General features: G+C 38.7%; 1 protein-coding gene across 2 annotated transcripts; it reads right to left on the bottom strand.

Moving 5' to 3' along the window:
- Positions 1-86: 86 nt before the first annotated feature.
- Positions 87-25,361, bottom strand: TANGO2 (transport and golgi organization 2 homolog). 2 transcript variants are annotated; one of them, XM_058816417.1, is made up of 9 exons: positions 25,322-25,361; positions 20,124-20,245; positions 16,249-16,337; positions 15,933-16,052; positions 14,822-14,936; positions 7,944-8,014; positions 6,449-6,602; positions 4,626-4,730; positions 87-2,906 (listed from the first exon to the last, which is right to left on the bottom strand). In XM_058816417.1, the coding sequence occupies exons 2-9, from the start codon at positions 20,177-20,179 to the stop codon at positions 2,786-2,788; spliced, it is 831 nt and encodes a 276-aa protein (XP_058672400.1). In that variant the 5' UTR covers positions 20,180-20,245; positions 25,322-25,361; the 3' UTR covers positions 87-2,785. The 2 variants fall into 2 exon arrangements, with proteins under 2 accessions (XP_058672400.1, XP_058672401.1); XM_058816418.1 differs by lacking the exon at positions 25,322-25,361 and adding an exon at positions 22,931-22,989.

The raw sequence follows: 25,361 nt of genomic DNA, 5'->3' as shown, positions 1-25,361 counted from the left end.
TTTAACTTCATTGTCATCACACCAAATTACAGGCAAATGAACAAAAACATATGTGCAAAAATGCACAATGTACTAATGCCAACAAAGACTGGTCACCAGCTTGACTTTATTCTGATTCTAGTTTTGAACACACATGTAAACAACAATTATGACACAATTTTAAGCAAAAAAACATAGCTGAGGTTTTACACATTTTAAAATTTCTTCCACTACCATTCCAATAGAAAAAAAAATCAGAAAACAAAAACCTCTTGCAAATGTATGACTTTGAAGAGATGACATTTATAAGCAAACTTAATAAAATGCCATGCAGTAGTTTCCTATATACACCTTTCTCCTTTATATCCTTTAAAACTGGTATTTAAAATTCCCTTTTATTATTAAAAATACTTTTATAAAAATAAAACACTTTCTTTGTTATCTGTAGGTACAGGATCCTTTTTCCAGTGGATTCATTGCAACTCTGCTTTGGACAGAGTAGATCATGCACTTCACAAATACCTTATCACTTGTATGGACAAGCACCACTTGATATATCTGCACAGCAGTCCTGATCCTGTTTCCACTGAAGCCAATGACAAAACTCTCACAAAAGCCTCCAAAGAAGTTAAAGAACCTCTCTTTATTAGCTATTCTGATGAGATAAAAACATCATCCAAGGTTTGGGCTCTTTCCTGTTTATTTTAATTGCCAGAAAAAGCAAATCTCAGATTTAAAATTTTGATTCAAGCATATCAAAATACACTATTATAAATCCATATTTACATCTAAGGTCTGACTCTTTGCCTATGTGTAAAAACTAAGAATAAATTTTCATTATTACAGGACTGCCATAAACTGAAGTTTACAAGTGCTTTTAGCATGATACTGCATGCATTTTGCTTGTCGTTATGATGTCTTCAAAGAGAATGTCATGTTTAAATATCCACTATTTGTAAGTGGATATAAAAAAGTTTGCTATGCAAACTCTCAGAGCAAGCTGTTGAGGCAGGGCTTTGTTTCTAGATATGCATGTGTTAAACTCAAATTTAAGACAGCTTTAGCTACTTGGCATCTAAAAATAACAGTTAACATTTTTAGCCATAAAAATATAGGGTTTAAGGAGTCATCAAAAATTTAAAAAGGGCTGACCATTTCCTGCAGCTCAGAAGGCTTTGAGTTCTAAACCATGTACAACCCAACACAATTGTTGATTGTCTTGCAATCAAGGTGGTCAAAAAGTCATTTATACAGAAGTGAATCCACAACCTGTGACTAGCCATGTAAGCAGTCCTGGTATCTAGAACCTATTTAAATATGCAAATATAAAGAAGAGATTTAACTAAATGCTGCTTTAGCATTTCCTGACAAATACAAATCTGGGAATGGCCTTTCACAGTACTTCACCTCAATGGAAAGTCTCATTTACTGCTGCCTCCATTACACACACACGTGAGAATGCCAAAATACATCAGCTTGAGTACAGAAACACAGCTGCACATCTTCCAAAGAGTATAAAAAATCTGACTACTTTGCAATAATTAATTAAAATCAGAGGCTTGTGAAAATACTGTCAGCTTACCTAAAGGAAAAAAAAATAGTGGTGATCCATTACTAACCTAATATTCAGTATTCAAAAAAAGTCAAAACAGAACACCAATAGAAACAAAAATAGCTTGGGGTTTTCAAATATCCTGTTATTAGCTAGAATCTTCCATTACCCACACTGGCACTGAATAATTGAAAAAAGCATGCATTTAAATAGCTTTTTAATTCACAGGTCTTAGAACATAGGAAGTACCTCTTAATATTCAATTTTTTCAGCAATATAAGACTGCAACAGTATCACCTTACAACACACAGCTATTTCTACTAATAATCCATGAGATGGAATCCACTCCAGGCTATAACATGTTCTACCAATAAAGAAATGAGTCCAAAATTTTATATGTACAAAACAGGCAATACATGAAAACCTCATCTTCAGCTTCTGTTTACAAACAGGTGCCTATTCCTTACCTGCTTGCTGGAGAAGAAAATAACAAAACCAATACTGCTAATTAGACTATCAGGAAACAGGATATCACAGCACAAATAGTTTTATTCAGGTCAAAGATATGCAAGGCTGCTCCTATGGTTCTTTCAGTAAAAGTGAACAGAGACTGAACTAAATTCCCTATCTTGATTCTCAGATCAAGTTTTAGAAATAAGATCTATTGCTGTACTATCTATAGAAAAACAAATGTTAAGAATCCCCCCTCTCTGCCCTCCCCAGGCAGAACATTGCACCATGGCACTGAAAAGCTGAAATGAGACTAAAGCACTTAATTCTACAGGATAACATACATTCATCTAATGCACATTGGCATCAGCTGTACAATCTTAACAGCATATGTTCAAGGTAAAGCAAAGTTTGGTAAAACCTTCATATAGAACAGTAAAAGCAGCAATTATTTCCCCACCATTAGAACTAAAAACAAGTTTAAGTCTACTAATAACATCTTTTAAAAAATCCACACCTACAAAAAAGCAGTGACTTTGTCTTGGACAAAGATGGCCTTGCCCTGAAAGCAGGGTGGTATTAAATAAAGTATTTCTGATTATAAGTTACTACTTCACGTAAAAAAAAAAAAGCATTTTCATCTGGTAAAGCATTTGTGAGCTTGATGGGGTATGATACCAGTTTATTTGAACTTTTGCTTTCCTTGCTATTTTTAGTTTGTGGAGGCTGGCACAAAACATTTACTAGAGCTTAATGGCTTGTTGTCTCATTGCTATTATTACAAACCACTCATGTGGAAAGTTGTTAACTGTGCAGTTTGAATTCATAGGTGCTTGTTTGCCACTGGTTGACATCAGCATTGATCATGTTGCGCTCGGTGAAAGTGACGCATCCCTCGGAATCGATGAGCACCACCGTGTTCGTCCTGCAACAGCAGCAGCACAAGGTTACACCTGGGCTCCATCTCAGGAACTGCCAGCCTGCTATCCCTCACTCCCAAATGTTTTAATCCCCTTTTTTTTTCCCCCTGAGCACATCATCAACACACAAGCAGGGCAGAAATCATCCTGACAAGTTCAAATGGGCATTTTCAGTCTGTTCTGTCACGCCACTGCTTTGATTCCCTGCTGCACTTGCAGCAGCTGACACACAAACCTGCTCACAGCAGAGAGCATGGTAAAAGCTTAAACTTAGTGCAAAGTGCTCCATTCAGAAAGAAGTAGCATAAAACAAGATTTTCTTCACACCCTACATGTACCCATGAGGATTACTGACACCCCAGTACTCTCTTCATCCCTTTCTTTCAAATCCATTGTGTATATTAATTATTATCACAGGACATTGATATATGATCAAGAAAAAGGTGTCTCTCTAGAACCTTCCAAAGAGGAAATTTGTTTTCAGTAAAAGCAGATGCCAGTTGTGCATCTATTCCACTTTGCCTTGGCTAAGCTGTCATTTCTCCATGGACACTGCAGTATCCTTCCACAAAAAGGTGACTGACACTAGAAATTTTGCACCATCCTCATCTGGTGGCCTTTCCCAAGTTACTTCACAGTTGTTCACTCATACAAAAAAGCACTTAATTTCCTCACAAGAAAGTGAGGCCCAGTTAACAACCTCTATTCACTAAGGCCTGTTGCTAAGGGAAAGGTAAATGTGAGCATACAATTATAGCAGTAGGGAGACTCGAAATGTGTGCCAATTCAGCAGGAGAAGGTCAGTATTTCTATCAAGTTATCCCTGTTTCCTTTGAAATGGCTGGACTCCAATCTGTGAAGCAAGGGGAGGAAGGTGCTTTGTTACCATGTTAAGTCTTCATTATCCTATATTTAAAATGTTCTTTTAATACATTCAAAGAAACCACTGTAAATACTGAGTATCTCTCTCAGGACACCAACTTAAAATACCTACAGCAGTGAGCACTCTGCTTATCAGCTCCCACCTCTACAGAGGAAATACTATGGCTGGACCGTGCCACAGACCAATCTGACAAAACTATTGGCAGACTTTGAGACCAGCAACAGGGTTCACCAGCAATTTTGTCCCACTTAAGATCAAATGAAGATTTGCATTGCATTACTCTATTCTTCTTGCAGTTTTGGTGGAATAGTCAGAGCAGAGAGTGAGAATATCTCAGTAAAAACAGCAGCATCAGTTAGGGAAGAAATGGCAATACAGGTTCTGCTGAACAAGAGCAATAGGTTCTTAATGTATGAAAATGGCAGATCCATTTTATGATGCAATGTCTAAGGAAAACTCTGATTTAGCAACACAGGTGACATGATTCCTGCTCATGGAGGAGAAATGTGTTCTGCAAATCTCTGGTAGGATCAAAGTTAGATGTGCTCAGATCTGCTCTTACACTGGGGAAGCAGGAGAACTGTATTATCTTGTCTGGGACAAGGCAAAGCTGTGCCCTGTTCTCCATCAAAGATGAACCACAGTGTGAGCTTCAAATGCTCTTCAGCAGCAAACCCCAGACACTCAAATACTGACCAAGGAAACACATGACTGAATTATACCAGATTAATATCTTTAAAAAAATTAAAGCAGTCACTATGGAGCATAACCTGACAATAGCCCAATTGTGATTTGAGGTGTGCTTTGATCAGTACACATTCATTTCTGGCTCTGTTTTCACCTTGTTCCGTAGCCTGGGCAGCGAACGCACACGGCCGCGTACTTGCTCAGGATGGGGCGGATGTAATCCTTGCCTTGGTCCTCAATTGCAGGGTCTGGTAACTGACTGGAAAAAGTAGGAAAAGAGTTTAAAAAATAAATAAAAATCTCCAATATTAACACATTCATCCCTCTTGATCTGGAAGGAGTTCCAGGACATCCCTGAGATCACAGGGCTGAAGCAGAAGAGAGGGGGTAAAGGACAAAAACCCATCAGGAAAGAATGGAATTCTGTGATTAAACCAACCTCTGTACCCACTACATTCCTGCAATGCGCACACTCAAAGAGATCATAAAGTAATATGAAACAGGTTATTTTAAGAAAGTTCAAAGCTAGTGCATATCCACATGTTCATATTTATTATGAAAAGATCATTTCATCTTGAAGTATGATTTGGAAAGATTACAGGCTTAGTTTAAATATTGCTTTTTGTAAGTAAATATTTCCCTTTTATAGTCAGATGGTTTCAGATGAGATCAAATGGAATTACTGAACATTAAGGGAAGACCATTTGACTATGTTGTATCTTATATCTTTGTCTTCTTACTAGTAAAAAGTATAAAGTCTAACAATTTTTTAAAAAATCACTTGATGAGATAGATGAAAAAAGCTATAAAGACAGCTTAGTAGACTCCCCAATTACTAGTCATTGCTCAGATGTCTGAGTTCTTACACAAAACTTTATTTTGAACCACTGAAAAATGCCACATTCATGAATGCTGGCATTAAAGTTTGCTGTAAAGTTTGGGAAATTGAATCTATATACCAGAAACAGCTTTGCTTCAACTCTAATCACTTCCCAGACAGATAAAATTCAAGGTAAACATGAAAGTTACCAGATGGTGAGCAATGATATGAATTTAGACCACAGCACCTCCTGTATCCAACTCCATGTGTGCAGAATGTAGTGCTATCAACTTCCTTTCCTTCTGAACATCCAGCTGATGGGCTCAGGTTCACTGTGCCATCAGTTGTGAGTGCAGGAACCTTCCTTACATCTCAAACTCATCTCTTGGGGACTACCTTGACTGAAACTTACTTGACTGGAACTTCCCTCACTTAATTGTACACACCCTTCCTTTTCTCCTTCCCCCACTTAGCCTGAAACAACTACACTTCTGAGGAAGGCAGCTGGTTGAACTTTGAGGTGCTGCTTCTCCACCTTCTATTGTCTGCTCTACACTGAGCAGCAATACAGAACAGCAAAACCTACTAACACAAACCTGCTCAGCACCTGTGAGGGCACTGAGGCCCTGGCACAGGTTACCCAGAGAAGCTGTGGGTGCCCCATCCCATGAAGGTGCTCATGGCCAGGTTGGATGGGTCTCTGAGCAACCTCTGCTAGTGGACAGTGTCCCTGTCCATGACAGAGGTTGGCACCAGAAGATCTTTAAGGTCCCTTCACATCTAAATAATTTTATGATCTATGAAAATAAGTGCTTTCTTTAAGTGCAGTAACCAAACTTGTGAGCCTTCAAAAAGCTGACAGCAAGCAGCTTCCACATCCCTAGACATGCACTCATTGCCCTTACTAAGAGAAGTGCAATCTTTAAAAAAAAAGGGCACAGAGAAATCAGTGCACAGCTGATGAGGTCTAAGATTGCAGTAGCCTTAATTGTGTCTCCTGCTTGAAAATCAATCCTGTTGAAAGTCAGGCTCTGTGAGAACACTGCTTTCAATTAATATGAAGGTAAAGTGTTTTTTCCCTTCAAAACAGTTTTTATATGCATATTTTTAAATGGGTCATATTGTATTTGAGTAAATTCCAGCTATCACATTCTTACGGCTCTTGATTATTCATCACGGTAAGGAGCTCCTTCACCAAGTCTTCTTTGGTGAGGTCTTGACTTCTCTTGACCACTTCTGTGAAAAGCTGCTTCCCATACTGAAGTTTCTTCCATGGTGTATCCAACAAAGAATTACTCAATCCATATATTCCTACACACAAACACACATGAAAAAGCCCAATTAAACTGGAAAGTGCATTCTGGTGATTTCAGTTGTTACAGATTTTAAAAATTTTAATAAAGTCTAAGTGACTCCCCAGCTAACCTTTACCTCCAGGTGTGCCATAAACACACAAGCCCATTACTGAACAGGAGAATACAGCAGGCTCCCATCTTGTGCTAGGCTGAGCTTAAGCATTCCCCTTATGCTGATGCTCAGTACTTGGTTTTAGTTCTACTCTAATTCACATCCACAGCAGTTAGCTTAAATTTCTGGTTTGCTAAACCATGAAGGCACAACAGAATTTTATAATTTCTGCAATCTAGTCTTGTCCAGTGTAGGGATAATAATCATAAGTTATCTTTGCCTCTGATTTTACTCTTGAAAAACACTGCAAAGCAGCACTCCATGACAAGAAGGACCCTTCTCTTTAGAGGCACCCTCTCACCACAAGCCAGACAAGAGAGATCACCAAGCATCCTCTCCTCCTAAAGGCAGCCACATACACAGGAGTCTGTTGTCTAAGCACAGAGACCAGAACCATCTTTGGTACAGTCTGCAGATACCTAGAATTTGTGACTCAGTTTGTCATTACAACATGGCCAGATTTTAAATTAAAAAATCTGTATTAAAATCTGTTTTATGTTTGTAGCTGTACAAAATCTAACAGTTGTTTCCAAGAATTTATGCTGTAATTGCTACAATAACAATTTGCCTACTGGCAGCCACATTTTGACCATTAACCTAAGCAGGCAAAGTGAGGCTCTGCCATCAAGTGTTACCAGTCAGTTACACTGCTCAGAGCCTTCCATGTGTCCTGGTTCCATTCAAACTGCCTTTTTGATGGTGACTTCTGGAGCATTGCTCTCTGTAGCTAGCTAGCAAAGAACTAGATTTAAAATATTTTAACATCAATTCACCTTATAAGACAGATTGTGGTCTTTTTTAAAGCCAACTCTGTCCCTGGGGAGAACAGTCATACTGTGACCTTCAAACTGCTGGGTAATGGAAGTTAGGGTCAGACCCTTTGAAAATTCCACTCTCAAGACAGACTTCTGTTCTTCTGCCATAATTACCTAAGCAGGATTCCACTAATTGCACTGCAGGTGGGTACATACACTGGCATGGATAGAAACTTTTAATGAACTATTGATTCTTTACTGCAAGTTATTAACAAAAACTTATACGAATTCAAGGACATTTAGTAATATTTTCTTTTAAAGAATGCAAAGAAAAAGTCAGTGAAGACAATGCTTAAGTAGCTAAATTACTAGAACAATACAGAGCTACATAAGAAAAAGTAATATTCCGACCTTTCTGAGGAAAACCTACCGGCATTTAGGAAAACAGGTTCTGGTTCTCCTCTGTTTCCATAGTAGCAAATTACATCTCCTTTGGTGGTACTGAAAAATATAAATACAAATTTCTCCTTGAAAAGCCATCAGCTTCTATATTTGATTATGCTTTAATTTCATGCAATCTTTGAGCACATTAAGATGCTTCTCCCACTGTTGCTCCTATGATACCAGACATTGATGTGTTTTATTACTTTCCTCCTCTCAAAACACTGCACCATTATCAGGAAGTAGCATTATCATTTTTAAACATAACTGCAGTAAAATTCAGTAAAACCCCGTAACTTCTGCATGGAAGCAGCCAGGCTTAAAGACAAAAACCTGGTTTTGATTAACTGGAGATTTAGTTGCTTGGGATAAGGGGGCATGTGAAAACAAAGGAACTGTCCATCACAGCAAGTACCCTTTTCCCCATCACTTCTTTGAATCCTTCCTGCATTCTAAGACACTGACTGCTGTAGGCAACTTCAGGTGGCAGGAGTGCATTTCAGGCCTACTTCCAGCGATGCTGCAGGGCATGGCTGGGTCCTTTGTGCATTTCTTGGCTGTTTTCAGATCCCTGTAGTCACTGAATCTCTCTAATTGTAGGCACTGGCTGCAGCACTCACTCTCTCTTGTGCTCAGAGTACAGGGAGGGTCTTGCACAAGGTTCAGAGACATTCCAACATTGCAAACAACTCTTATTTGACAGAGATGGTATCAGCATATCCAAACAGCAGGGATCTACACAGTCACACTGATACTGACAACACAAACACCAAACCAACTGATAAGGGAAAAAAAGAGAAAGTAAGTCATCAATAAGCCTTGTGTGTCCTGTGGGAAATGGATTGCCATTAGATGGCTCACTCTCAGCATCCCTCACTCAGCTGACATGGAATCCTGATTCCTCAGATCATTCCAGTTGATGGGGTTTGGCTTTTTTTTTTTTTTTTAATTTGCCAGAATACAGCAATGAGATCTAATTCTGTATTTCCCCCTAGTGATTTACTTGCTCACAGTTACCAACAAACACATTCTCATCATAGTTCAATTTTTAATTTGTCTCTCAAGCTCCAGCTCCTTAGACAGCAGACAGTTTCCAAATTGGAAAAAAAGAAAAACAACCAAACAAAAAAACAAAACAAACAAAAAACCTCCAAACACAAAATTTGCAGTTAAGACTGAATTTGGATTAAGTAGCACAAAGCATAATACAGAAGAGAAGCTATTTCCAACTCCTCATTTTTTTCCTAAGATAAAAAGGAGTATCTCTGTGCTGATGCAAATCAGAGTATATAGAATGCAATCTCATTAATGATGTACTGGAACTTAAATTGCTCTGCATAACTTAGCATCCGCTACTCAAACCTTAATAACAAGCAAAACAGTCTTGATTTAGCTGTTTATATTCTTCTTGAAAAGCCATTATGAAAGACATTCTACAGTGTCCTTTGCAAGACAGCCAAATGAAGAAGGAAATATTAACTTATTAATTATAGAAGTCAGAGGAGTCAAGAAGAGGAATATGGAAAAAGTCCCCATAAAGCAAAAATAGAAGTGCCTTTCCCTGTGCACTACTCTTCCTCCCCCCAAACCCAAGGAGCTGTCTGATACCACACAGAAAGATCGAGTTTTTCAGCAGAGGCAGAAGACAGCAATCATAGCAAGCATATTGTGTACACTATTTTTATTGTTATATATAATATAAGACATAACATCAGCTATGATAACATCAGTTACTCAATTTGCAGTTTATCGACTTTTAAAAGAAACGTGTAATATTTCTGAACTTTCCTCTAGTGGCTTAAAAGACGCTTATTTTCCTTATCTTTTTCTTCTCATCCTTAAGATCCTTGTCCAAATTTATTTATGCTGATGTCAAGACTTACTGACCACCCAAACTCTTCACAGACAACAGCCCATCTTAGGTGTCCTAAGTTAAGACATCAGAAATCACACAAACTACTGTACTGGTGCATTAACTATTCTGTTTTCAAATACCTGCGGTAGAAGGTCTGTGAAAAGATCAGAGCAATTGTTATAACCTGAAGTCTCACGGTGTTAGATGGAAAGGTGGACAAGTGGCCCAAGGAAGCTGTGGAACACAGCTGTAAGACAAGGCCTGTCAGAGATGAGACTGCATAGTGAGTAAACTGGCTCTGCTGACTTCCTCTAAACAGCTTTTTACATGAAAGAATATAATCCTCTAGCATCTCTTCCAAGATTTGTATCACTGACAAATTCAGTAACAAGATCCCCTGGAGTTTATCAAGAAGACAGGGAATACATGCAACTGCAGGGTCACTAATTCAGGGCATTGGGATTTTATGGCATGCACACTCCCCCAGGAGTGTTTTCACTTACCTCCACTGCAGCACTGCTGCTGCCTTCTGTCAAAGGGAGACTAAAGCCTCCCAAGAGACTTCTGAAATGGGGATACTTTCAAAATTTAGTTCACTGTGCCAGTCAGCTACTCTTTCTTTTATCATTTGGCTCTGCCTATTCCCTTCCTACTGTTTACAGGTACTCAGAACTGAACATCAAAGCAGAAGCCAAGATGAAAAAAAATCACTGTAAGCTTGATCGCAGCAATAGCCTCAAAACCCTGGCCTGCACTCAAGATTATCTTCCCTCCCAGCCTTACAAGTACAGATAGCAATTTCACTGCAGAAGTAATAAAGGCATAATTAAAGTGATGACAATAGGACCCAACAGACATATTTTTAAATCCCAGCCATAGCTGACAGCAGAAAGAAACTAAAATTATGCTCTTAGATACATCATTCTGTCAAAAAATGTAAGCAATAATAGATGTTCTAGGCAATATTCTAGGCAGCACAAATCTCAGTAGTAATAGAAGCTTCACAGCAACATGAAAGCCATGCAGAGTTTGCCACAATCACTTCTTAATGTTGATGAAACATAAGCAATGTCCTTCTGCACTCCTGCCCTGCTTCACCTTCAAGGTGGCTCCAAGTCATGATCAACAAAAACTCAGAATGAAAGAAAAAGGAAAAAAGTAGTGAGGCAGTAAAGCTGCACAGACTGTGGTTATCACCAAGTGATCACTCCCCTGGGCACTGAGCTCTACTCTGCTACAGACAAGGACATTGGATTGTTTTATGAATAATCTGTGCATGTAGTTTTTGTGCAAAGACAAAAGATGAAACTGGCAGCAATGTTGAAATGCTGTACAGTAGTTTCCAATAAGTCGTATGGTTCACAGATTCATTTTCATTTCTTCAATGTTCATGAGCTATCATGAGATAACTCGTTCTGTTCTGAAGCTAAAAATAAACAAGCAAACACCAAACCACCAACTGTAAAGCCCAATGTACCACCTACCATCAAATAAAATGCTGAAAAGAATTCTGCCGGATACTCACAGCATACAAAGTCTGCCTTAAAACAGACTCTGATTTTGTTGTTGGTGTCTAAACATTTCTTTGCCACTGTCCTAATATTTTGGGCCAGGCAGAAGCTGACAGTAGAGGAAAGAGATAACAATGTTTTTCAGAAGCATTTTTCTTTCTTCTGACATTGGACTGCCCATCCATCCACTGGAAGTGACTGAAGGTCTATGCAGAAATACCTCATTTTCATGAGGGAGCCACAAGAAGCAAGACAGGTATACTCTGCCAAAGGTGATACTGAATTAGAAAGTGCATGAGAAGAAAAGGAAATGAGCTAACAGAGCAATCCCAGGGACTTGACCATCCATGTTCTTTTCATACCAGCACTCTGACCCTATCTCACTTTGAAAAGGCACCTAAATCCAATCTCTGGAGAGCAATCAAATCCTTCCCACCCAGCCAGGCCACATTAACCATGCTGAATGACAGCCTGCAGGTGATGGTATAGTTTAGTACATTTTCCCTGCAGGGGTTGAATACTGTCTGTGACATGGGAGAACAGACAAGTTCACCCAAAAGGCAATTTTCTGTAATCCCCTCCAGCTGACTTGCTTGTAAGGCACAATTTGTCTATTCATCATGGAGAAAGTGATTCACTCCTGTTCCACAGGGATCTTATTGCACATGAACTAGATGGGCTCTAACTGACAGCCTGTCAGAGGCTACACTTGCTGGGTGGGTGACAAGAAGCTGCCAATTTGTCCTTCAGGGCAGTCTGAATTACACACTTGGCAGTAAGGAACACAAGTGAGATGCTGCCACAACAGCCCTGACACAAGTTTGAGGTACCCATGAAAGGCTGAGTAAGTGTAGCAGTAGATTTGTTGAACACAGGTTTTTCCCCAGGACAGAAATGATGTCCTGATCATCAACAAAAGCAGCTCACTGCCTTCAGGTATTATCACAAATGGAGAAAGAACAAAAACCCCTTGAATATTGAGATATTGAGCAGGTATTTACTTTACAGAACAGTCCAGCCTCTGAGAACCTTGTTCCTTTCTAATCAGACCTACAGACAGCAAAAATGAGAGGAGTGGCAACACTGCCTTCCTGGAAGCCAATTTTGCAGCTGCACAAGATTCCAAACAGACACTGTTTGCCACATGCTATAATTCAACATGAAAGTATGTTTAGCATAAAGCAGAACTGAATAAATATTCATGACTCTCATACTCAGCAGGTACACCCAAGATGATAAACTGAAAAATAAGAAAAATAAAAGTACTAAGTAATTTTCTTAAAACAACGAATCAATAGTGTTTAAATTGATATAAAGAGATGCCACAGAGTAAATAGATTATTACACTGAAAGTGTCAAAATCCATGCATGTTAAAAATCAGAGTCACACTAAGCTGTGGAAATGAACAATGAGATTTTATAATCTGTATAGCTGTTTCCAGCTCCCTTTCTTGTATTACTGCACCTGTCATCTAGCATACTGTCATCATAATCATACTGAGAGAAGATAAAATTTCTTTTTCTGAAACGTGTACCTGAAGATTCAAACATTGTAAATCTCTCTAAATATGCTGCTTAAACTCAGCAGAATGTGCTCAGGTACACCCCTTCCCACCAGTGCTTCATTTACACTTTCAGTCTGAGTTTCCCCTCCATTTCACACACTCTAACAGAGCCCATCACTATTTGTTACACAATGGAAGAACACATTAAGGACAGTCCTCAATCTTTGTTTTGAACAGTAACATGGCCCAACAAAATAGCATCAACTACAACACCATTTTCTATTTACACAGAGAAGTAGCTCCCGTTCACATACCACATTTCTCTTTGGAGTAATTCTAATTTCCTAAAATGACAAGTTTACAAATATTATTGAAATTGCTCTGCATCATTAGCTTGCCAAGAATTTCATTTCATCAGAGTATCCACGGCTAAGGACATGTCAAAGCAGAGAAGTTAATCAACACACAGAGCTTTCAGAGTGATACTCAACAAGGAATTATGACCTGTATCACCATGGAAAGACTATTCAATTGAGCATACAACTCTCTATCACCCCAGCATGGAGGAATAAACAAACCCAACACAGGAATGATTGCCTTAAATAAAATCAATCAAACCTACTTTAATATCATCGTACTAGCAGCCATTATGACTATTCTCTTTTCCTACACTAAAAGGAAGAAACTCAAACTTACTGCTTGCTAGGTCACACCTTGAATATGGTATTTTCTTGAAAACATCTATTTCTTCTGTTACCTTTTCAGTAAAAGACAGCCTTCCAATTTATGCAACGTAGCAAGGCAGCAACATACAGCAGAAAGCTCAAAAAGTTAAATCCTCTGACCATGGTAAAAAATAATTTAGGCAACTGAAAAATTTTGGGAAGTATCTGGTGAGACGATGAACTTTATAAAGTAGAGAGTAAAACACTCCAACTGCCTGGCCATCTACTGGATTGAATTTCTGGAAACATAACCTATATATTTATTTCTAAACAGGCCCACCAAGCAGAAATACACTCATGGTACCTTCACAGAACTGACTCGTAAGCTTTGGCCATCAGCTGAAAGTGGTCAAATACAGAAAGTGAAAAATGTAAATACAAGGCCAGTTAGTGAGAGGGTGCTAGAAATGCTTTCCACTGAAAACAGTAAACAGTCTGGCCTTCTGCTTTAAGTGCATTCCCAGAAGCATGCAGAAAAGCTGAGTGGGAGAAGGCCCTGCACCATCAGGTTGTCTGACAAGATTAATGCTTCTGCACAAGTGTGCCAAAGCAGCAGTGTGCCCCTGGCAGTTCAGCTGTGCTCCCAGGCATGCAGTGTGCATCCAGCTGGGAACTGACACAGGCCTGGAGATGCCTCAGCCCTGGATTTCCATTCCTCCCCATCAGGCAGAAGGCAAAGCAGCAGATGTACTTGTGCACAGACACATGCACAAGCAGTGGAAAGGACTGTGCCAATCACACTAAATTATAATTAAGTATCCAACATCCTTTCTCAGCTACAGAAACTTAATGTTTATTTGTCTTGTGATGATTTTTAATGTTTAAGGAAAGATTAATGACACAGACACACTGACAGGAGTAATAGCTTGAAAGCTTTCAGCTGTTCTAATCCTGCTGCAGCATGTCAACTCTCAGAGAAAAAAAGGTGTCTGAGAAATTATGAGCTGAGGTTTTGTCTTCTCAAAATACAAACCCCAGAGCCTCCAGGGCAAAGACTGCCTACAGCCTATCAGGGAGTTGCAAGAAGTTTTGTGGGAAGCAATGCTTAGAATACAAGACAGCTCTCCAGTGTTTGAAAGATGAACAATAACAAAGGAAAGGAAGACTACAATAAAATTAGGACCTTGCATGCCAATTACCAGAAACATGAGCTCTAAGTTTAGTTTGTGACAGGCTTTGCATTGTTACACTTTGGTGCTATGACTTTTATGTACAGCACTGTTATTACCTTTCTCCCTCTGATATTTGACTGTGATGTTTTACAGACTTACTTCAAGTCAGCTGCTAATAAATTAAATCCATTGTAAAGATGTCCCTCTACTGAAACTTTCTTCAAGTAAGAGTAGCTGTCCAGATCTGCAGTCAAGAAGTTTGTTACAAGAGCACCTAAGAAAGAGAAGTACATAGAGCAACTTGTATGTGTGTGCTCACTATTCTGACAGCCCTGGTAAAACAAACAGAAAGATAAAGATTCCTGTTGCCAACAGGCTGTAACAGTGGAAGAAAACCCCAAACCACAAAACCAGCCCAAATAATGAACCAACCTTTAAAAGTCTTACATCATTCTACCATGTTCACATTAAGAGCAAGGACTTTTACTCTGAAGAACTCAGTCAAAAGCTCTTGGTGAAATTCTAAGAATTCACATTTACGAACTATTCTGGACTGGATGCACCTTTTGTCTCCTCCCACCTTACAAATTCTTGTCTTGCTTCACTTCCCTGATATATGATCCCAAAATGAAATATAAATGACATGGTTCATTTGTTTCTCTGTATAACATTGTTTGTCACTGCAATATATTCCCAATCCAGCACCATATGACAGTTACACACAAATCTATTTTTACTTCAAAAAACCCCACAGATGTGCTGTTTTGAGCATCCTCTTTGTAAGAGGGTTTTTCTATTATTTCTCCTCCTCTGATTTATCAATGGGGAAGAAGAATCTTTTAGGCTACCTCCAGCATAATCCAAGTTGCATTCCCTGACAAAGGTATTTGAATATGAATATACACTTTAAGAAGTCTACTGTAATCTAAAACTAGCTCAGTGCTTGGCTAATTTTTCTGCCTGTTAATTAGAATTACTTTGCAGAGGAGATGGTGCTGCTGCATAGCTTGTATGAATGTGACTTCAAGCTCTAGGCACTACATCTTGTTTTACTTATGCCTGCTTGATCAAGAAATCATTATCCAAGTCAAGTTCCTCACATATGTACTCAAACTCATCAGTTAAAAAAATTGTTTACAGCACATAAACATTCTTTTTGTCCATAAAGCTGTGTTAAAAAAATTAATATTGTAATCATCACTATTTTACTGGAACATCAGGGCTTGTTTGTCCACTTCTTTTTTTATTTTTTATTTCAACTCCTCCATACCTCTTCCTTTTGCATTTTTATCAATCTTTGGCTGCATATAGTTTGTCAGGGCTGCCATCTTGCCTTTCTTACTGATTCCCAGCCATGTCCCTCCTTCTTTTCCCTCCTCCATATCCAGACCTAATGGAACAAGTAAGAGTTAGGTTATTAAATACATTAAAATTAAAAAATGTTTCAAACTCACAACATGTTTTCCTTAGATGTATAAAGAAGAAAATTTCTTATTAGAAAGGCAAAACCACCACTCTAACAATGAAAAAACCATGCCATGATTCCCTGATATAATAAACCCCTCAAAACAGCAAGACACACGTACCACTAAGGATCTCATTGCTGCTGTCCCAGAACTCGGCCGATTTGGATGGTCTGTGGTAGAATTCATCCCTATTAGCTGCTAGAATAAGCCTGCAGAACACAAGAGGAAAAAAGACACTATTACTTACAAATTGGAACTTCACAGTACAGGCAGGAGCAGAATCCAATTTTTTCCAGAGCATTAACTCATTTCAAGCATGAAACTATCCTTTATCTCCCACCTCACCTTTGTCACTCAGTGTTAAAGTTGGACTGACATCTGACAGCAGCCTTCTCTCTCACTGTCGAGAGACACTCAGCAAGTCCCTCTTGGTGAGTGAATGAGGCAAGTGGGGCTTTCAAAAAAATAATTCTTATAAAAGAAGACACTGAATTCAGATTGCATTAACAACCTTAAGATTCCTCAGCACAGTTACAGCTTAATTAAAGAAAATAATTATTATTATTTTGAAATTATTTTTTTAAAAGTGTTTTTTGTTGGAGCAGGTAATGGATCCAAGTAAAGGTAGAAGACAACAGTGACCCCAGGCAGGCCCTCTGTGGAGGCTGAGGGCAGCAGGGGACTGCAGGCAGACCTGCACAGCTCCAGGGCAGCTCCCAAAGCCCTGCTCATCAGTACCCACAACATGACTTGCCTTTATTTCAGCTGTGAGACAGTGAATGCTCCCCCTTCTCTCCAGCTATGTTGCTTAATTTAATTTTAATGAAATGCTATCTTTCAAAAACCTGCAGATTTTCTTTACCAGTTTTTCTTAGCCTCAGTTATCTTCTTCACTGTCAGTTCCTCCTGCCAGCTGCATCTCAATTACAGCTGCACAGCCAAAGACAAGTTTGCTACTGGAACTGAAGACAGACCATACAATTTTAATTCTAATTTTCAGCCACAACACACGAGACTCAATTCCAATGACATCTCATTACTTTGTTTGGCATTCAGATGTACTTACATTTTCTGCAGGTTTCTGAACTTTCCTGCAAATTCATCTCTTCCCTAATACAGTGTTTTAAAAGAGGACTGCAAGGTACAAGTTGCACATTAGAAATACTACAGAAAAAGAATCATAATGAACCATAGAGAAACTAGAAAAACCTGACACTTCAATGGCATCCTTTCTGTAAGGTAAGTGCTTAGTATTTTGCCTAACAAAGATAACATCTGTTGGAAAGCAAACTGTATGTACAATTTTATCTTTCCAATGCAAATATAATATTGTTCCTTTCAAAATTACATAATTTCTCTTCTTCCAGCTGATCCTAGTCTTTGAGCTATAGGCTTTCTGTTGGTTTACCAAATTTCTGTCATCTTACTTCAACATGCTCCATCAACAGGATGCAGCCTCCTTTCACAGATTCTTATTTAAATGAGTATCTCTACTTTAAAAAAATATTTAAGTGCACTTCTCATCTCCTGAAGCTTCAATTATACTTTGCCTTCAATAATTCTTGACATGAAACTACATAGTTTCTATTAGATTAAACTCCATAGTTACTATTTGTTTATGGTATCTAAATACTAAAAATAAGCAAAGTCTTTTTTGTGTGATTGAATATTCCCCATCTCAAGTTTAATGCAGAACCCTAAATTTAGCACAAGGCTAGTATACAAAAACATAGTAATAAAAACATCTTTATTTTGTCATTTATGAAACATAATTATAGTGAAAAGGAACAATATTAAGTGACCCCCATCTTCTAATAAATTGCAAAAAGCCTATTCAGCTATTTTTATAGCTGAAATAATTCAACTGTATTAGGATTTACATATAAAGATTTATTTTAATATTGAGAGAAATGAAAACATGAGAAATCATTCCATTAAAGCAATTTCCTACAATGCAATTCAGCTCCAGAAAAGAGCCTGTGATTATAGCTTTGAAGCTTGAAACATTAATTTATTTGTAAGATGCACACAGTACTATTCAGAAGGATGTAAAGGCAGCATATTACCTCTGACAGTAATAATGGACTACACTAAAGTGCTTGTTACACTGCACTAAACTTTACCACAAACAAGCCCCAAGAGGGAAAACAGAACCAGCAGCAAAGCTACAGGCAGATGGATTTGTTAGTGTGTCACAAGAATGAGCTCTGTGCTTAATTAGATGGTCAAGAAAATTGACCAATATGTTGCTCTAGAAACCAGAGTCTACCTGGATGGAAAATTCTCCCAAGTTTTACAGAGAACAGGTTTTAGCTTGGCTATTTTCTTCTAGCCAGTAAACTCAGTCAATGACAAGCTGTTTGTCTTATAAACTTCTAATTCCTATTACTGACACTTTCTTTCAGTTGGAAATGCAAAGCAGAGAACAGTGAGGGAAGTTTAATTGCCTGGTTTGTGATGGACAAAGAAATTCGTGTCTGCAGGTACAGGAATCCCCTTTTAGTTGGGAAAACTGTTCCAACACCTCACCATGAAATAAACAGAGCTACAGCACAGTGATGCCTGAAGTGTCAAGAAAAATCACTCTTAGCAAGAACTTGTAGAGAGAGGTCTCACTTGGTCCAATGGCCTGGGATTTACCACCCTAACAGGTAGCCCAGGGTGATTTATGTCAGGTATAGAGCAAGCACTGCTTAACAAAAGATATAGAGAAATTTAAACACAATTAAATATTCCTGAATTTGGACCAACATCTCAAAAGTTTTGTCCTATTCTGATGCTGACAGCAAGTTGTTCTCTGATATAAATTAAGAACTTCAATCTTGATGCAATTTTTTATAGCACACTACTCTAAGTTCTACTTTTAAATATTGATCATGGCAGAAAGTTCACTTGGCAAGCAACTGCAGTTTAGATCCAAAGGATTTTCCCAAGGGGCATCAAATTGATGAATCTGTCTTTTGCTAACTACCAACACAAAGAGAGTCAGACCAAATAAATGGACATATTAATTCAGCACCAGTCACATCATAAACAAAATCCCTTTTCAGGCAGGCTCCAGATGCAGAAAGGAATGCACTCTGGACAACTGAGGTTTCCATTCTCATTTCCTCTCTTTCTGTAGAATGGCATCTGCTACTTAATCCAAGAGGACAAGAAAAGAAGTCAGTGAAAGGCACAACCATCTACTGAGCAGACTGACTGATGGTTTCTGGGTGAATACCAATACTTGTACCCTACAAAGTAATATGGAACCTATACAGTACATATAAACACAGCAATAAACCTCACAGTCTGTTTACAGCCTGAAGTGCTTGCTGTCTTTTTATTACAAACTCAGTGAACTCAAAGATACTGATGTTGGAGATGAAATTTAAAGAGGACAGGCTACAATGAGAGAGAAGATGATTACAGGATGTTTAATACTTTGGAAATTCACCTGCATGACATCGAGAAATTCTTAGAAACTGACCTAGAAGCCTGCAAGCTTATTTTTTCTTCAGTTTTTGCCTAAACATTTCATACACGACTTAGTTTATTGCCTACAGTTTTAATTGCAAGCAGTGGCTAGGACACTTCCTAGAAGTTCCTTGGTTGCAAACTGGAAGCCTTAAACAGATCTATCACACTGAAAGCAGGGGACAGCTACAACTGTGATGCCCAACAAACAGGATTCCACTTAGTTTGAATAATAAAGTAGAAGGCAGCACTTCCAAACACTGGAGTACAATATCTAAGGGACTTACACAGCACAACAGATCACAAGCAAAAGGTCCTTGATTAGAAACTTCAAGACTTCTGATATAGCCTAAAACCAAAGGGTTCTAAAAAGGCTCCAGTAACTCCTCCAATGGGGAAAGCCATGAAGTTAAACACTACAGAAGCACAGCTGAACACATAATATTGATTTGAGTTTGTAATTCACACACTGGGTACAAAAAGGAATTGTGTAAAATATTACAGAAGCAGGTCTGTTTTAACTACAACCATCTTACCTGTATGCATTTTTTGAAACTGGCCGTGGGTCAAATTTGAATAGAAGGATGCACATTGAAGATCTGATGTTTAAATCTTGTTTCTTCCACAAAGGCTCAATACAAGGTCATTCTGTAATAGCCTAAAATGGTAATAAAGATTATCAATTACACTGCAAATTATAAAAAGAGAAACTTGCTGCTGTGCTAGAGCTTAAGGATTGCAATGTACTGACTAATAGCTCACAATACAAATACATAAATAAAATACAACTTCCAAAACAGAATAGTTCTAAAGACTGGTTTACTAATCAAATTCTTACGTAGTTCTTTCAAATTTATGGCTGGCTAGTTCAGATTTTTAGAGAAAAAACCTGCATCAAGAAAATATTGACAGAGTGTAGAGTGCTAGCAAAACATGAAAAAAACACTGTTATGCAATTTTCTGCTCATTACTAACAAAGCACCTTTACTTTTTTCCCCTCTCTTAAGGAAGGCAAAATGCTTCTTTTAGAATAAAGGAGAAAATAAGACTCAAACTGTTGCAGAAGACAGAAAAAGCCTCATTAAAGACACTCACAGACCTGCAAATAAAGTATAACTTAGGCCAAGCTACTATCAATGTTCAGGAGAAATTATTATTGTTTAGCATTGGGTAAAAGGTCAGGAACAAACAGAAACACATGGGATATTCTGTGTCCAGAGTTTACATTTTGATGAGGAGTTTCCAGCACTTGTGCTATATTTAAAATTCTGGCCATGCAGATGGAATGACAAATGTGCTTTCCATTTCAAACCAACAAAACAGCTTTCAAATATTTTGTGTTGTCCAATTAACATTTTTCTGGTAATAAACCTGCAGTCTGATCTTTACTTTTTGAGGCTGCTCAAACAATTATCAGAATGCCACCAATGCCCAATGGTACACAGCCATTTTTATTTTTACTGAGAGCTTTTGCCATGCAAGGACTTTCAAGGCAAGTCAAGGGGAGAGGGAGGCAGAATTCAACACCACAACTCTAAGGCCATCTGAGGGACTCAACAACTGAAAAAACTTCTGTACAAAACCCAGGATTTTTAACCTTACTTTCAAGATATGTGGAAAGGGTCTCTCTTGCCCTTTAATTGCTACATAATTTGTCATAAGAGGTATCAGGACATGGATCATCTTGACTACATTCACGTTACCAAAAACAGAGCTGCAAGTGAAGCATTTATACAGATTTTATTTTTAAATTAACAACTTGCCCATAGCTGCTGGCTCCTGTTAAGCCACAGTTCAGCACCACAACCAGCCTGCTGTTGTTGCCAGAGCACAATAAGTTCAGTCTTGTAGCCAATATCTCCAAAGAGACTCTTCTGCTGCAGGACATGAAATAACTCACAAAGAGGTGCAACACTCCTGACATGCTTGACAAGAAAATTAGTGCACAGGAGCGTGTGTGTGTCTGTATATATATAAATACACCTCAAAGTATTTTAAATTCTGTTCGCTGACAAAAGGAATTTCCCTCCCAAGTTGACTCATAATCCATGAGCTAAAAGCAGCAATAGCAGAGCTATCCCAACTATTCTGTGTTAAACAGGTTACACAATTACACACTGCTGGCTTTCTTTGCCTCTATCAAGTCAATCCCAAAATAACTGCATTAGAAATTCACCATAAAATGAAGATGCAGTCTTGAATTTTGGATAACTGATTTACTAGCCAGGTCTTTAAAAAGAACATAGCCAGCTTTATAGAGAAACTGTAACCACTTTTGAGAAGGTGATATGCCCCTTCTCAGACTTCTATTGCTGGATTTGAACTGCCAGTACTGGAAGACTTGGATCTTCTACATACAGATTATTTCAGAAACAACACTCACAGCCCAGAAGAGATCACCTTCAAATCTATGGGTTTAGAGGTTCCCACCTACAGCACTACTTGGGAGTATGCCAGGGAATCCTAAAAACTTTTATTTCTGGCAAAGTGCAAAGCAGCTCACTTGGTGAAAGCAGGGATATAAAATACAATTTTAATGACAACTGTCACTGACTACTCTTGCTGACTATGGAGATACGGCTGCTAAGTGCCTTGCCAGATAATTAAATGGATTACTTGATAGAAAACTGTTTGCAATTAATCACTCATAAAACCAATATTTTAATAAACAGGTTTCATGCTCATTGCCTGATTTATTCAGTTCCCTTCAAATAATCAAATGGGTCCAGCTGTTCATGCAAGTTACTGGCCAGCATAAAAATTAAACAAAAACTGCCAGTCAGAAAACAGCTGCATAGTAAGTTTGCAGTACTCATCACAATTATCTAGAAGGACAAGTATTTTGAATACTTCAGTATCTTTCTAGAATCCCCAATCATTATGATTAGGTACTACTGCTTTGACAGAATGCTTTTTGTCACCCCATGAACCTTGCTTGATTTTACTAGTTCTTAAAGTTACATTTATGCTTTTCTTAACCCCAAATACCAAACCAGCATTTTTTATCTCAGGCTCCACCTTTTTTTTTTTTTTAGACAGAAGTGTTTAAGGCAGATAAAACAGAGCTACCCCTTTAAAACAGCAGCAACACTTAACTGGCAAAGGAGGCAAGCAATGTATTTTGGTACCTTCTTTGATTAAAGCTGACATTGCACTTGAAACACCTGTTGTGGATATTACCCTTAAATTCTTAAATAAAAGCATAATGAAAGTCAGACTCAAATTTGGATATTCTGAAATTTACAATAATTAACAAAACACTAAGAGGAAAAAAACTGACGAGAGGCTGTCATGGATGTTGTAAATACATAAACATTCAATCAAGAAGTCTTCATGCAGGTACCTTTCTCTCGAGCTCATACTCATATAAAAGCTGCTGCTGCAGCCACAGGGATGGGATGAGCACATTGCAGAGCTGGGGCTGCAAAGCACATGTGCTCAGCTCAGCTGAGTCCCCACACACCAAGGAGAGGAGAAGGTGAAAAAGATTAGGCCAGCACTGACTTCCACTTGCAACTTGATCCTACAGCAAGTCCAAAGCTAGATCAAAAGCTGATTTTCAATTTCCATTTCTGCAGAAAATGTGTCTTCAGAACCATCCGTAGAAATGAAGGAGGTGCCCTAGTTTAAAGAGTTCATATAGAAAAGGCTAAGTTGTGGTACAACACTTGCTTTCTGATTTTCTTTTTGAGGAGAATACAAGCCAGAATATACACACTATGCAACAAGGTCTGCAGGAATGGGGGAGAAATCCTGTGCTCTAGATTGGAGACAGTGAAGACTGCTCTCTGGATAATGAGCTTTTATAAATTCTAGTTTGCTTATTCCTACTCAATAAGACAACAGTTACCAAGGATGACATGATAGCAACAATCTCCTATTTCTGTAATGCTTCCAGTTTGCTGTCCAACTTATGCCTAATACACACAAACCAGCTTGTCAAGAACCACAAACATCCTGTAATTAAGCGTTCTGCTCCAAATGGCACCTCTAATTTGGAAATGACATTAAAGTAACTAACATTCTTGTTCTGTGCTACAGTACTCTGTTAGACAGCACAGTGTGCAGTGTGTTGTTTTGCTCATTTGAAGGATCTGTTAAAAGCCTGAGTGGATACATGCCAGCATAAGGTAGCATTTAGAGGGACTTTCAGGAGACCCAAACATGATAGATTGTGTATGTTCTTTTCATGGGGCTCCACCATCATTTGGTTGATTAGAAATAATCAGTTCACAATTTGGCATAAAACTGTTTTACCCTTAAGAACTCCCAGTAGCACGCTTTGAAAAAGGAAGCCATTTGTTATGTATTTCATATTCACAAATGAAGCATCATAAATAACATCTGTCAGTTACCACAGTGATCTCAAGTGCTTCTCAACTCATCCAAAACTATTGTTTAGGTGCAGTCTAAAACACAGCTAAAAACCATTATTCACTGGAATCTGCTAGTTCTATGTACTACAACAGTAGCTAATGTTCAGCAGAGTACAGAACTATTTTACTGTCTCTTTTGAGTATGCCCAAATGAAACTGAGCCCACAGTCCTCAAATGCCCATAGAAGGGTCATAAAGTTGGATGTATTTTCTTGCACTACTGAAATTAGGTTTTTAATAGAGAATTTAAAATCATCAAAAATAAGACATGCTTGATTAGTTCTTAAAAGTAATCTATTTTTCTCTCTCAGAGAAAAGTGTCTCCTGGCTGCATTTTCAAAACATTTTACTGTTTCATTTTTGCACTTCCCTTTTGTAACACATGCTCCACAGTAACAATACTAAGAACTACAGATGAAGTGGAATAGATGGATCTATAATTTGATGACTTCCAGGTTGTTCCCTGTGAAGAGCATTTGTAAGTAACCCAGGCTTTGTAATCCTACCAAGGTGAAGAGTCAGTCTTCCCTGAAAGAGGCAGCAAAGCAAAAGCACAACACTTATGAAACACAGAAAATAACATGTAAGGTGAATGGCACTCCCAAGTTTAATGGGCTAATTTTATTTTCTGCTGCTTGATTTCTCTCTGGCGTTTTACTAGATGAGGTCCACTGTACAGCTTCCATGAGAACAAACGCCAGTAAACATAACCTTTCACCACATCATGTTTTAGAAACATTTACAAAAATGGGGTAAAGCAGCCTTTGCCCCAGTTTCTTAAGAGCACGATCAGCAACGGATCTGCAGACTCGGAGCCTTCTGCAGGGCCTGCTCCTTAGATAAAAGCTGTATTTTTAGCTTGTACAGTTCTTAGGTTTTCTTCAGGTAGGAACCACCAAAAGACATTAGTAGTTTTCACTGTATAACTATGACTATTGCTTGACCTGAAAGGGTCACTACATATTAAAACCTAATTTTAAAATTACTTTATTATTCTTGTACACTTACAATTGCTCCTATACGTGACGCAAATACCAACCAGCCACCACCCACGCAGGAATGAAATGCCATCGCATAACCAAGGAAAACAGGTGCGAACTGACACCTGAAAATATCCCCAGAGGTGCTGCTGGATAAAATTAGGATAAAAGCCTTAAGCAAATGGCGCTCAGGAGCTGCACCTTCCTTAGCGGGGAGGGCCGGGGCTGTGGCGGTGGCCAGGAACGGCACCCAGAGCAGGAGCCCGGCAGCTCCCGGAGGCTGGTGGCAGCTGAGGCGGCGCCGGGCTGTGTCCGAGCCCGCTCTGCAGGCACGGTGACCCCCGGTCCCTCGGTCCCTCCCTCGCCTCCCTCACTCACCCACGGCCGCCGCACCGCCCGTCCCCCGCGCTGCTTCCGG

The sequence above is a fragment of the Ammospiza caudacuta genome, chromosome 18 (assembly GCF_027887145.1).
Source record: "Ammospiza caudacuta isolate bAmmCau1 chromosome 18, bAmmCau1.pri, whole genome shotgun sequence".
NCBI lineage: Eukaryota > Metazoa > Chordata > Aves > Passeriformes > Passerellidae > Ammospiza > Ammospiza caudacuta.
The sequence above is the reverse complement of the archived record's forward strand: the minus strand, read 5'-3'. Positions and strand labels throughout refer to the sequence as shown.

What these genes read in the sequence shown, in the direction of transcription:
- TANGO2 (XM_058816417.1), bottom strand. Translation starts at nt 20,179, where the DNA reads ATGTGCATCCTTCTATTCAAATTTGACCCACGGCCAGTTTCAAAAAAT. An exon ending in TAAAAATGCAAAAGGAAGAG is followed by an intron (nt 14,937 to 15,932) that starts GTATGGAGGAGT and finishes TCTCTTTCTTAG; the next exon opens with GTGCTCTTGTAACAAACTTC. An exon ending in ACCTGTTTTCCTAAATGCCG is followed by an intron (nt 6,603 to 7,943) that starts GTAGGTTTTCCT and finishes GTTTGTGTGTAG; the next exon opens with GAATATATGGATTGAGTAAT.